Source organism: Schistocerca cancellata, chromosome 7 (genome assembly GCF_023864275.1).
Source record: "Schistocerca cancellata isolate TAMUIC-IGC-003103 chromosome 7, iqSchCanc2.1, whole genome shotgun sequence".
NCBI lineage: Eukaryota > Metazoa > Arthropoda > Insecta > Orthoptera > Acrididae > Schistocerca > Schistocerca cancellata.
This window is the reverse complement of record NC_064632.1, coordinates 341,199,074-341,214,311: the sequence shown is the minus strand read 5'-3', so window position 1 is coordinate 341,214,311 and position 15,238 is coordinate 341,199,074. Positions and strand designations below refer to the sequence as shown.

Below are 15,238 nucleotides of genomic sequence, written 5' to 3'. Positions count from 1 at the left end.
CGCTCATGCATCACAGCTTATTTGACTTTCTCAAAGTTCTCTCCATCCTTATTCCTGAACCCCTTATTCTAGACCAAATGGTCTACATTAGAACATGATGAGACAATAATACAACAATTAATATTACAATGATATTGACATGTAAACACCAAATAACTTAAACTATGTGACATTACAACTATGGTACAGAATGAATAAATCTTAATGATGAGTGAGTAGCAATGTTATGAGTATCTTTGCCACCGACTGATGTATTAATTTTTCATCAGGTGAGAACCAACAGCTGTCAAGTACTTTACAATATGCATTTTAGCTATCAGCTGTTTTATTTAACCCATATATCATCTACTGGTTTTTGTAATAGACAATTATCACTGGAAGTAGGTAAAACAGAATAGTTAAAAACACATCCCATTTTTCTTTTAAGCTGATACAACATCAAGGTTGTCACAATGAAACCACCCAAGAATGAAACAAATGTGAATGGGCCAGTGTTATGTTTGTTCCATTCTTTTACAGTACACTACCTATTTGACATGAAGCAGTGCAAGATACGTTTGTTAGTATTTCCACGACAGGTTATGATAGTTGTTTGGGTGGTTTCACTGTGACAACGCTGACATTGCATCAGCTTAAAAAGAAAATGGGATGCATTTTTAACTGATCTGTTTTATCTTACATCCAGTTATGATGGTCTATGACTGAAATCAGGAGATGATATATAGGTTAAATAAAGCAGCTGATGGTTACAAAGAATTTTCTAAAGTGATAGAGTATTTTGTTTATATAAATATAGCACAGTTCTGGCAGAATGTAATAACTTAGAAGAAAAGGAGACCCATCACCAAATCACAGAAGTATTGCGTTGTGGACAGGCACATCAAAAACAAGGGAAACTTTACTAGCTTTTAGAAGCAACTCAACCAAATCCTTCTCCAGGGCTTTGATTGTATGTCATTATGCCTGGAAATGAGGGAAATCTCACCTTGCTTGATCTTTCCCACCCCTCCTTAAGTGGTATTTCATCACCTGTCAAACTTAAATAAAATCCTCATCCAGCCCTGTGCCATTCCTATTCACAGTCCTTTGCAACATGTGCCAAATTCACCCACCCAAGCACATCCTACTCCGGTACAGTCACAGACATTTCCTATACTGTCAGGGGCAGGGAACCTCTGAAAGCATCCATGTCATATAACAGCTCTGGTGCAACTACCGCAAAGCATTTTGTGTGGGCATGACCAACAACCAGCTGTCGACCAGAATGAATGGCCACTGCCAATCTGTGGCTAAGAACAAAGTTGGCCACCCAGTGGCATAACATGCTGGTGAGTACATGTTGGAATGCTGGTGAGTACACATTGGGTTTCAATGGCACCTACACAGCCCACACCACCTGGCTCCTTCCCTTTAGCACCACCTTTTCTGGAATACATAGGAATAATCCTTCCTTTTGCCCTCATAATCCTGGCCTTGTGTGTGTGTGTGTGTGTGTGTGTGTGTGTGTGTGTGTGTGTGTGTGCGTGTGTGTAACACACACACACACACACACACACACACACACACGTAGCCCGTAACAGACGGGTACCGCAGCTGGTGAATTGTGGCACACAATGAAGATGATGTGGACTAGTAAGGGGTGAGAGGGCAGAGGAAGGGAAAACTTGTGCAGAGGATAGTGGGACAATGCTTCAGTAGAGTAATGGAGATTGAGGCCAGGATTATGGGGGCAAAAGGTATGTTGCAAGGATTATTCCTGTCTATGTATTCCAGAAAAGGTGGTGCTAAAGGGAAGGTGCCAGGTGGTGCAGGTTGAGTAGTAGCCATTGAAACCCAACATGTACTCACCAGCGTTCCAACATATACTCACCAGCATGTTATGCCACTGGGTGGTCAACTTTGTACTTAGTTGCAGATTGGCAGTGGCCATTCATTCTGGTCAACAGCTGGTTGTTGGTCATGCCCACACAAAACGATTTGCGGAAGTTGATTGAAATTTTGTTATTTATTTGATTGAAATTTGATTCTGAAGACTTGTAAACACTATATGTGATTTTGCTTGGGCTATTATTGTTTTTGAAATTTTAATGGTTCAGGGCAATGAGTAATGATAACCCAAAAACTAACACAGAAATCATAATATGAGAATGTTATAATGAATGTAATTTATGTTTGGAAGCTCTTTTATCTTATCTGATATCATAATTATAAGTTGTCTGAATATAATACCTTCTTTAAAAATAAGATTGCACTGCTTATAATAGATTCTATTGAATAGATGATGTGGAGAGTTAAGGCTGGCTAGAACACCACATCACGTGGTGCACTGGCAAGACACTGAACTCACATTCAGGAAGATGGTGGTTCAGACTCTTGTCTGGCCATCTAGATTTTGACCCTTGATAACTTACCTAAGTGGCTTAGGGCAAATACCAAAGTAATTCCAAGGACATTGATTATTTCCTTCCCCAGTCTTTCCCATTCAAAGTTTATGCTCCATCTCCAATGACCTTATCATCAATGGGACATTAAAAACTAGCCTGATTTCCTTTCCTTTTCGTAACAGACACAAATGTAAGAGTTAGTGAATAAATTTCATACTTTCCTCTCTGAACTGTCCTAATTAGTAGTTCTGTACACCGTTGCTTCTATCATGCAGTTCTCTACAAAATCAAAATGTTATTCTATGATACACCACACTTCAAACATTAACTTTTGAAAAAATTGTGAACTGGAAACAAGATATGATTTTGCATGCACATATTTCAGATAGCTCTTTATTTATGAGTTAGTAAGGAAAATCGAACAATGTCTTAGAAAAATGATGGTAAAATGAGATGGGAATTATAACTGATGCATAACAAATTGTTTCATAAATACCACATCTCACTTCTGTTCTGGCAACAGCCAGAGACAGCAATCGTGTGTGTGAGAGGTGTGCTTGCTTGTGTGAACGCATGTAAGTTTCTGTTTCCTGATGAAAGCTTAATGTGTAACAGTCCTTATGTTATGCCTGTCTGGAATTCAGTGTGTCATCTTTATAGTGAGTAGCAAACTATCCTTTTCTTCATATTGTTGATATTCCAAACTGGAGTTTACATTGTTTAAATTTAATTTTACTGATTTATTTTAGAATACACTGAGTTATCTCACATAATAATTCACATGTACCCCATAGCTAAGATGGTATATCTCCTTTTCCAGTTTTAAAACAGTTCAGTTCCACATAAGCTTTTTAGTAAATATGAACCATGCTGTCTTTAATTTACCTGGTTTTGGCTGGCAAGAAGAGCCAATTCGAACATACCCAGTACTACATTGGCATTCATTTCGGTTTTCTTGCTCGCTCCACAAGCACTGTGCATTATTACCACAGTCCTCATCTGCTATACATTCATCTGTAAAGAAAGAACAGCACTGTGAGTTCAAATAACATTTATGTTTAATGTGTGAAACCATTGACTTAAAACAAGCACACATTATTATTTTGGATCAGTATCACAAAAATAAGTCATGAACTATCTCAGAAATGTCACCTTAGAAAAACACTTTTACTATTATAAAATTTAGTGGAAGTCATAATTAATTACACAGCAGTGACAAGAAGAAAGATTTATCATTTCTGTTGTAGAGATTTTAATTTACGGTGTTGATGAGAGATAGGAAAAGTTAAAATGACAACTAATGAAGCATAAGAGAGTGCTTTTCATAGGTTTCTGTTATTACATTAACTGTTAGCAAGATGTCAGTGATGCCTATAGCCACACATAAGAATACCTTCTAGTTTTTCGAACTGATGATTCCTTCTTCCAAGTAGAGAGAGAGAGAGAGAGAGAGAGAGATAGGTTGGGGAAATTAAAAAGAATGGGCAGGTCATGATACACTGATATGCTTAGCAAGAATAGCAGTAATTTGCTATGATGTCAGGGCACTAGTGTTAGGATTGGATTGGATTGATTTGGGGGGAGGAGACCAAACTGCAAGCTCATCAGTCTCATTGGAGTAGGGAGGGATGGGGGAGGAAGGTGGCCAAGCAATTTAGGGAAATCAAGGTGGCTGGATGTGAGTCCAGTGTGCTAACCACTGTGCCACCTCGCTCGGTAAGAGTGCTAGGTTATGATGCTTCACCCTTATCAGTGTTGTTCGGACTGCAAAGTATAACACACATTATTTGTACTCTATTTCTTCCTAAATAAAAAAAAACTATTTAAAAACCACTGCAAGCTGTCAGGTTAATTAGGCAAAGTGCCTTTACTGCACCAAGCATATATTTTGTATTACTGGCCAGTTTTGGCCTTTGGCCATTTTCAGATTTACAGCATTTGTGGTGTGTCTAAGCTAAAAACTGTTTTATGTAATATGGGAGTAGACACTCGTTCTCACAACACACATGTCGAATGTTTACATACATGGTCCTGCACGTCACAACCTGCTTCCAGCATACATTATACAGCATATCACATAAGTAAAAACACTACTAACAGCTAGATTCATGGTCCTTCCAAGTTCACTTAACAGTGCAGCATGTTGTTTTGTTTCCTCATACAAAAACATATTTGATACAAAAACATGGCAAACGTGTATTGTCCAAACACTGTACTCATATGCCAATTTTCAAAGATTTGAAGATTATCAGCAGGAAGTTACAGCCACGTGATCACAGCATTGTGTACTTGCCATTAATTGTTAACAAAAATATCTCATAACAGTCTTTGAAACTACTTACAACAATTACTGGTATAATCAATTATTCCTTACTGCTACACAGAGCCTTCAAGGTGTTATTTTTGAATTTTTTTTATGTGCCATTGCTCAAAGTGGTCTCTACACTAACCGTGATGCAGAGAATAAAGTGGCACAACATCACCATCCCTCACCACTGCAGTAAAAAACAGTCCTTGTATTTGACTAAAATGTCTATGCCACACAAATCTCAGAACTGTTAAATTTGTTTAAAATACTGTAAAATTGTAGCATCTACAACAATGTTCGCACCACCCTACAAAATAATAAAATCATTTATATTTGTTATTGCTGAGTAAAAATAAATAGCCATTTTAGTACGACTCTTCTAAAATTTTCTCATGCATTTGTTTTCCCTGAAGTAGTACATTAAAATTAACAATTTACAACACTAGTAAAAACACAAAAATCTCTCCTAGACAGAAACACAGTGTTGCTCAGCATACACTGCCAGATTTCACAATGATCAGAACAGTCCCTAGTGTTAATCAATTCACATAGCATCCAAAATACAACTAAAATTGTTAAAAATATTCTAAGTCTATCTATTCACTTAACATTTGCATTGGCTGCTTAGTCAGCTGTTCCTAAATATTTGTCTCTTCCATGACATCCATGGTTTTTCTCTTATCTGCTCTGTGTAAAAATTTTAATGTTTTGTTTATGCCTGACATGGAGTGGCTATTTTGTTTCATTCCATCAAACAAACTCATAGTGGAGGGGGGAAAAAAAAATGTCCTTACTTCGCCAGCCGCAGTGGTCTAGCGATTCTAGGCGCTCAGTCCGGAACCGCATGATTGCTACGGTCACAGGTTAGAATCCTGCCTCGGGCATGGAAGTTTGTGATGTCCTTAGGTTAGTTAGGTTTAAGTAGTTCTAAGTTCTAGGGGACTGATGACCACAGATGTTAAGTCCCATTGTGCTCAGAGCCATTTGAATCATTTGTCCTTACTTCTGTCTGATAAATTAGTATCAGCAACTGCTCGCAAATAGTGCAAATGTGCATTTTTATCAGAGAAAAAGTAGTTGCATTTTTATCAGAGAAATGCCAATAGGTGAGCAGGCATTCATGTTACCACTGTACAGGCAATCAAATCACAGAAGTGTATACCTGGGGATGCTGTTGCCTCCCTCCATCCGTTGAACTGACTTACCCAGCTAGTTATAGGGAGACATACAATTTAATGTGGATTCAAACTATGGTGCAACTTGGCATTCGCACATCAACGAACAGTACCAGAAATGATAGTAGTGATAAGTGACAGGAAAAATCCTAGGCTTGACCAGACCTAGACTTTACTACTGATTCATATACAGGGCGGTCAGAAACAGTCCAAAAAGCTTGTAAGTATGTTGCAGGGTAGATTGTGCTGAGAAATAATTGTTAAGAAAAAAAAATCAATGTGTCACACCATTTCTAAGTTATTTAGCATTGAAGTTAACCAATCAGGCCATTGCATGTGAAAATCCAAGCAGCTAACCAGATACAATTAGTGTTAATTGCTTTCATAGCACAGATGATAGCACAGGAGACTGTTCAGCCGTTGGCTCAGGTTCAGTTCTTACTACCATCAAATGTCTAGCTTTTTCGCCGCTCTCTTTTTCAGTTTTAGGAAACCAAATGAAGAACGCATTTGGTGACACTATACCTGGAGGGCCACTTCAATCTGTGCGAGCAGTGGCTGATTGGCTCACTTCAATGCTAATTAACTTAGAAACATGCAATATACTGGATTTTTTCCTTAACAGTTATTTTCAGCATAACCTATTCCGCTGTGCCTGTGTGTGTGTGTGTGTGTGTGTGTGTGTGTGTGTGTGTGTGTAAAAGGATAATGGAGCACAGACTGGGCAGCAGCTGCTCTGTCCACTATTATCACCATCTGAACAATATAACTCCAGACTTTTCAGATATATCTAGTTATTACACTACTCCTGTCATGTTTTGAATCTGTATTATATCACACCTCCCCTGACTGTGGCATTACACATTCCATTTAGCTTTGTGGTGTTAGATATAATTTTTGTCTTAATTTTTTATTCATAAATTATTTCTTTATCATTGATAGGCACTCAATTAATCAATTTTCATCTCTGGTGCCAAATCATTGTCATTTGTTGTGAAATAATTGATGATAGGGAGAGGGAACTGTATCATGTCTTCTAGTAATTGTGGAATAGAGTGGACACAAAGAAAGCAACCTTGTATCTTTGTACTGTAATTGTGAATAAAATGGTGAGTGTCAAAAAATCCCTGGTGTGGACATTACTAAACTATCCTCAAAAATCATTTTCCATATATATTAAAGAAATTATAGTAGCAGCCATAACTGAAGAATCACAAGGAACTGAATCAAGATAAATATAACATAAATTGACTTTGTTCCTTTTAGATAAATGTTTATCTTATGTTATTTTTGATTTGTTACTTTTTATAGTGTTACAGTTCATAACTGTTTAAGATTATAAGACAATACTGTTGCATGGAATAATTCAAAGAAACACAAATTGTGTTTGGGGCAGACACAACAAGTTCAAAAGATGACACAGGAAACAGAGACAGACCCGCAGAAGTACAGTAGGTGCCATCTCCTTGGAAGCCTGGATCACATTTGCAGACATGCTTCCCAATATTTTCTTCATATACACATGATGCATGAATGTCGCAGATGTTCACTTCTGCACAAGAAACATCTGAAACAGAAATAAAAAATAAATTATGCTCCTGAAGGTATATTTACCCAAAAAAATCAAATTTAAATATATATTTTACATGGTATCTGTGCAAAAAATGCAGAGAAAATAAAGTTACGTTAATATAGTTATTTGCCTGATTGATTTTTTCAGCTTTACATTAGAATCATTACCTCCTTTGAAATCCCTAAACTTTGCAGCTCATTACACTATTAAATAAGATAATGCCACATTTACAGATGTTCAGTTATATCAACATTGTTGTTTCAAATTTAATTGATTGCTTAACTTTCTTTTGTAATGCTGCATTACTAATTCTTCCAACCACACTTTGCCTAACTTTGTTTCCTGCAATGTTTAAATATTCCTTTCTTCATGACAGATCAGTGTCAATACAAGCAGATTTACCTTCTTGAAAGGAACTTTAAAGTTCACATTTGCCTACTGTTTTCAGAGTTTCCTTTGATTTTGCTCTTTTCATTGTATCAATTAAGCATAATGTCTTCTACAATCTTCCACATTTTCAACATTTTTCTATTGTGATGGCACAGACTGCTTTCATAGCTTTTTGCTCATTATTTCAAGAAATTTCTTATTGTCAGCTAGAGAGGTAATGTCATTAACCAACTTTTTGAACTGAACTTTTCTTTTGTACTTCAGTTTCTGTTCAAGATGGATAAATGAACAAAATCTGTGCAATATTGATCACATATATCCTTCTGAAACTAGCTACTGAAGTTGAAGTATGGATTCAGTTATTTAATATCTCTAAGAGAATACACATAAAGAAGGGTACATGCATGAGGGAAAAAATATCTACACATATGACATTAATGATCAATAATAATAGTGAATTTAAAATGAACTGTGAAATTAACAATCACAATATTGTCAAAACCTATTAAACATACAGTGTGGCACTGTGGTTAGCAATGCTGGTTGGTGCACCACAGGTCACCAGTTCAAACCCAACCACCAGCAATTATTTGATATTTCAAAAAATATCAGTCCTGTAGTGTTCTTGAAATATTGTATGCTTATTATGTTTGTATATTCTGATATGTTTGATGTCTGTATAAATACCAGCATTCTGGATCATTCTATGATTGTACAAATAGGTCAAACACTGTGAATAGAATGTAATATAATATATGAGGTGGGTAATATGTGCATCCACGCATCCACACAATCATGCTGCCCCCCCCCCCCCCTCCCCCGCACAAGTGTGTGTGTGTGTGTGTGTGTGTGTGAGAGAGAGAGAGTTTGTGATTACACTTTAAGACACACACACACACACACACACACACACGTCCACAATGAGCAAAGCACCTCGATACATTTTCCAAATGGGATGTAAGTCAGTAGATGGGATGAGCATTTACAGACAAACAAATGATAACAATTTTAGACAAATTATATGGTTTACTTCATAAGTTGAGCAAGTCGATAACATGTTGATCCACGTCCGGCCCTTGTGTTAGCAGTTATTTGGCTTGGCATTGATTGATAGAGGGATATCATGCCAAATTCTCTCCAAGAGGTGTGTTAGGTCATAAAAATCCTTAGCTGGTTGGATAACCCTGTTCATAATGTTTCAAACATTCTCAAATTAAGCTGTATCATTTTCCATTAAATGTCTCACTGTATGTCTTCAATGTAACTTTTTTCATTGCATGCATTTCCTGTCTTGTCATGCACTTTGCAAGTCAACAAGTTCTGGACAACACTAAACTGTAAAGCCAAAGCACTGTTCTCAGTCCTCACTCATTCCTTTAATACCCTATTCTACATCTATATTCTGCAAAGTGCTGGCAAAGAGTGCTTCCTATTGTACTGATTCTTGAAACTTTATAAGTAGGCTTGCACAAGATAGGTGGCATATATCTTCAAACACCTTCCAGAAAGGGATTTCACACCATTTCTATGGCACTCTGCCATGGGTCAAACAAATCTGTGACCATTTGTGCTGCCTTTCTTTGGAAACGTTCAATATCCCCTTTCACTTCTATTTGTATGGGTCCTACACACTTTAACAATTCTAGGATGAGTCACATGTGCGTTTTGTAGGTAATCTCCTTTCTATGGGGAAGGGGATGAATTGGGTATCACATCAATGATGTTTTGGGAACCCATATTCCTTTTGTATGGACAGAACCATTCTGATTTAAATAATTCATTACACTTGACCTCAGAATAGCAGTTTTTTTTAATGAAGTAAACTTATGGGAAGTGTTGGACTGGCAGATGCCTGTTTATGAGAAAGAGCTATGCACTAATATGTGATAAGATTTGGCTTGTACAACTTCAACAAAGCACATGTGACAACTTGCAGACCACCAATAAAGTAGACCACACTTCAGTTGTTGATATTTGAATAGGTTTGGAACGGGAATATATACAAAATTACTAGTTTTTTTTAAAAATACATGTTTAAAAATGACCATTTTTTTCCTCCTAAGAAGTGGATGTGGCAGGCAGAAGTTAATATTTTCCAGATGTTTCAGAATCAAATTTCAGCAACAGAATTGGCTAACTAGAATTCAGCTTGCGATTCTTTATTAGCTGTTGAGCACATGTAGTGGAAATGGCTTTATGTTGATGGCATGATGCAATACCAATCACTGTATTAATTAATGTTCTCATTACATGCACAATTTATTTATTCCAAATTAACCAGTTTTACAGTATTGCAATCATAATCTTAAACAAAAGTTCCAAGAATTCTTTTAAGCAGCATAATGAATTGTCTATTAACCAGTTACACAACATGCTTCAAAAATTATTGAGAGGTGTATTGAGTTCAGAAAGGGACAATTTATTAAAATATTTCAAACAGTTCACTTTGTGAGAGTTTCCTCTTTCTGTCAGCGTATGCCTTGGAATGCCAATACCCTTTTTTTCTGATGTCATGACAGTGTATATTCTCTCTGGTATTCAACTCTGTTCATGTTGTTTTTAGCATAGATCAATGATGCATAGATATAAAGATTTATCGCTGTCAGTATTTTGATCTTAATAAATAAACAATGGCTGTGTACCCTTGGACCAATCTTACACATTCTTTTTTTGCAATCGGTAGTACAACACTGACATAACATGAGTGGCCTCATAGTAGCAGGCCATAAGATATGAGAGACTGAAAAACTCCCAAGTAAGCTGTCCTAAGATATTTATTATTCCTACGTCAACTAATTTCCATATGAGATAGGACACCCATGATATCTTATGTTGATGTTGATGTGGGGCTGCCAGTTTAGTTTGCAACCAGTATCTATTCCAAGCAGGTTTACAGATTTTGATTCTACATCTTTTGTTAGTCCCAGCTGTAGATGCTGAGTTTTCTCTGCATTATACAGTAGTTTGTTGAATGAGAACAAATTTAACATTAAGGTGAGAGTGTCCCTTGATGTCTGATATAACCCTAACACATTGCTATCGTTTGTGATTACAGTTGCATCATCCACATAGCAGATAACTGACAGAGGCTCAGTATAGTGTAGCAAATGCTTAATTAGAACAGTGAAGAAGAATGGTCCAAGGACAGAGCCCTGAGGCACACCAGATGAGGTGTCTTCAAAGATGAATGCACATTTTGAACTGTTTAAAATGTCTCTTGCTATTTACGTAATAAACCTGTAATAAACCTAAATGGAAGACCTGTCTCATATATCATCCCACCATCACCTTCTCCAATATGATCACAAGCATCACCTGTCCCATCAAAGGCAAGGCTACCTGTGAAACCAGTCATGTGATCTACAAGCTAAGCTGCAAACGAGCTGTCTGTCCGCATGAATGGCCACCGACAAACTGTGGCAAAGAAACAATTGGAACACCCTGTTGCTGAGCATGTCACCCAATATGATGTTCTTTATTTCAATGACTGCTTCACAGTCATCTGGATCCTTCCCACCAACACCAGCTTTTCTGAACTGCACAAGTGGGAAATCTCCCTGAAATATATCCTATGTTCCCATAACCCTCCAGGCCTCAACTTTTGTTAGTCATTGTCCTTACCCATCTAGTCCATTCCCTGTTCCCAATCCAGCCACACAGCCCTCTATTCCACCAACACACCTTCCATCTGAAATTTCCTGGCAAATTAAAACTTTGTTCTGTGAAGACAGGTCATGAGTCGTGCTGGGGTAGCTTAGTTGGTAAAGCACTTGCCCGTGAAAGGCAACGGTCCCAAGTTAGAGTCTTGGTCTGGCACACAGTTTTAATCTGCCAGGAAGTTTCATATCAGCACACACTCTGCTGCAGAGTGAGAATCTCACTGTGGAAATGTCCTCCAGGCTGTGGCTAACCCATGTCTCCGAAGTATACTTTCTTCCAGGAGTGCTAGTTCTGCAAGGTTCACAGAAGAACTTCTTTGAAATTTGGAAGATAGGAGACAAGGTACTGGCAGAACTGAAGGAGTGAGGATGGGTTGTAAATCGTACTTGGTTGGCTCAGTTGGTAGAACACTTGCCTGCGAAAGGCAAAGTTCCCAAATTTAAGTTTTGGTCCACACACAGTTTTAATCTGCCAGGAAGTTTCATATCAGTGCGCAATCTGCCGCAGAGTGAAAATCTCCACAGTATCCTTTCTTCCAGGAGTGCTAGTTCTGCAAGGGTCACAGAACAACTCCTGTGAAGTTTTGAAGGTAGGAGACGAGGTTCTGGCAGAATTGAAGCTTTGAGGACAGGTTGCAAGTCATGCTTGAATAGCTCAGTTGGTAGAGCACTTGCCTGCAAAAGGCAAAGGTCCTGAGTTCCAGTCTCAATCCGCACACAGTTTTAGTCTGCCAGGAAGTTTCATATCAGCACACACTCTGCTGCAAAGTGAAAATCTTATTCTGCACACTCAGTCTTTTTACCTCTCTCCTTTTCCATCTAACCTCCTGACTGCATCCCCTACTCCTAGCCTGCTATTCCTCCCCCTCGCTGGCCCAGCCTGCTCCTTACCTGCACCAGGTTGTCTCTCCCATCATTTGCTGCTGCTCGCAGTCTGGCTGCAGCTGCCAGAGACTGAGGTCATACATGTGTGTGATTTGCTTTCGTGTATGTGTATGTTGTCTATGTTCGACAAAGGCCTTGTTGGCGGAAAGCTCACTTTTCGACAGTCTCTTTGTTGTGCCCAGCATCTCTGCTATATGGTGAGTAGCAACTATCCTTTCCATAATATTGTTATATTATATCCTTGATTTTCCATTGTTTGATGCAAACAAGTTATTTAAACATCAAACTGATTTAATTACAACTCCAAATGGAAAACAACTTCCCAACTTCAATAATGGGCCCATACCTGTTTTTGTTACATGTAAATGTCACTATTAACTATTGATACTCATTCAGTCTTTTTCACAGATGATACCTCAATCCCAATAGAAAATGATGTAATAGAAAAATTCCAGACAGTTTACAAAATGTTCTAGGAAAACTAGAATTCTGGTTACATAAAAATGTAGTAAAACTGAATGTCACTAAGACCCAGATAATGCATTTTGTGTCTAAATCATCAGCAACATGCCCTGTAAGAATAGCTCAAATAATGAAATGATGACAGAAGGTTGCCTTGTGAAATTCTCAGTTCTAAAGCTTGACAAAAGTGTAAACTGGAAGACATGTATAAACTTCTTGACAAATAAGTCAAATCTACCTGCTTTTGCATTGTTTATTTTATCTGATGCCACTCATATGGACATAAGAAAGACAGTCCCTCATAGTTACACTGAATCTATCATTTGGTATGGGATAATTTTCTGAGAAATTCTGCAAACAGCACAAGGCTATTAATTCTTCAAAAGAAATTTGTTAAAATGTTTGTGCTGCCCATAGGAATGAGTCATGCCCTCCACTATTTTAGCAAATAAAAACACTAACCATTCCGCTGGCTGGGGTGGCCAAATGGTTCTAGGTGCTACAGTCTGGAGCCGCGCAACCGCTACAGTCGCAGGTTTGAATCCTGCCTCAGGCATGGATGTGTGTGATGTCCTTAGGTTAGTTAGGTTTAAGTAGTTCTAAGTCTAGGGGACTGATGACCTCAGAAGTTAAGTCCCATAGTGCTCAGAGCCATTTGAACCATTTTAGACTAACCATTCCGTCATTCTACATTTTTGAAATTTTGATTTCTATATACAATAACCAATATAAATTTGAAAAGTGCCACTTCAACCATAGTTCTGGTACTCATCACAAAGAGAACTTCATAAGTCCCTCACATCACATAAAGCTTTACGCTCAGACACCACTACATGAGAGGGACCCAAAAAAACTGGAATTTTTGTTATTTTGTATTTTTTAAACTCTACATTCACAGTACTTTAGTACCCTTCAAAGTATTATCAATGTGCATTAATGCACATGACCCAATGCTTTTTGTCACTGCTGAAAACAGTTCTGGAACTCTTGAGGCATAAAACTGGTCAAAGCTGTTAGTGTGTTTCTTTCAACATCATCCACATCACTGAATTGCTTTCCTTTCAGAGTTTACTTCATCTGTGGAAAAAAAAGTAAAAAAAAAAAAAGAGTCAGACAGAGCCAGATAAGGTGAGTAGGGTGGATGGGGCAGAAGCACCATGTTGGTTTTGCCATGAACTGTGTCACTTGTCAGAGCTTGTGTGCTGGAGCATTGTCATGGTGAAGTAACTAGCTCCCATTTCTCCACAGTTGTGGCCATTTTCATTGCACACTCTCTTGTAATCTTTGAAACTTATCCAGATAAAAATGTTGGTTCACTGATTGTCCTGGAGGAATGAACTCCTTGTGGGCAATGCCACCAGTATAAAAAACACACTATTTTCACATTGGATCGCACTTGACATGCTTTCTTGGGTCGTGGTGATGTTTGAGTTTTCCACTGGCTCGATGCTTGCTTTCACTCTGGATCATATCCATAGTACTGACTCTCATCCCCATTCACAATTCTTTCAAGAAAATTTAGATCGTTCTACACTTCACTCTTCAAGTCAAGGCAAACTTTCACACAGTTTTCTCTTCAGTTATCTGTGGAGCAAGTGAGAGACAAATTTTGCAGACACTACATCTCATGTGCATATCTTTGGTTAAAATTCACTGGATTGTGATCCATGACAATTTAATTTCTTAGAAATTTGGCTCTTCGATGATCTTCATCAATTGCATCTTTCTTTGTGGCAATGTTTTTATCATGTCGTCCTGTCGAAGGCACATGGCATGTCTTCAATTGATATGTTGCCAGTTTTGAAATGAAAAAGTCACTTTTAGACCTATGACTTACCTAAAGCATAATTATTAAACGCTTGCCAAAGCATACCAGTAGTCTCAGCTGCAGTTTTTCCTAGCAGAAACCAAAATTCCAAACAGACACTTTGTTTCTTCTTGTCAGCCATGTCTTTAATTACCCAAGGATTGAAATAGAAATGCAAAAAACAGAGCACCACAAACAAACCACTTAATTTCAACTGACACAAGCTTACTTAGCGATGTGGGAGACCCCAAACTAACATCATCTAGTGGCACAACACATAGTTTGATTCCGTTTATTTTTGGACCTCCCCTTGTATATGCAGCTAAAAATATATGGCAAACCACAAGATAGGAACATATTATATATGGACCTTGGCTCTCTGAAAAGATTACTCCACAACATTTTAGTATAGAAATGGTACTGTACCACTGAAGAATTCTTGGAAGACAATATGACACTTTGAAAAATAGTAATATGTAGACCATTTATTGTAAACTGTTAATCTATAACAAATATTGTAGTGTTATGTATATTTTTATTAAATGCACTTCCCTTATAACTGTTAAACCATAATACATAACTTTCTAAAAATAAT

The 15,238-nt window shown here is 37.6% G+C and overlaps 1 protein-coding gene across 2 annotated transcripts in view; it reads right to left on the bottom strand.

Moving 5' to 3' along the window:
• Window positions 1–15,238, bottom strand: part of LOC126092570 (nidogen) — a 308,151-nt gene that overhangs the window by 42,865 nt on the left and 250,048 nt on the right. For both annotated transcript variants that reach the window (XM_049908247.1, XM_049908248.1), the window contains 2 exons: window positions 7,306–7,434; window positions 3,270–3,398 (listed from right to left, as the gene is read on the bottom strand). In XM_049908247.1, coding sequence (XP_049764204.1) covers window positions 3,270–3,398; window positions 7,306–7,434 — 258 coding nt within the window. The remainder of the gene's footprint in view (window positions 1–3,269; window positions 3,399–7,305; window positions 7,435–15,238) is intronic.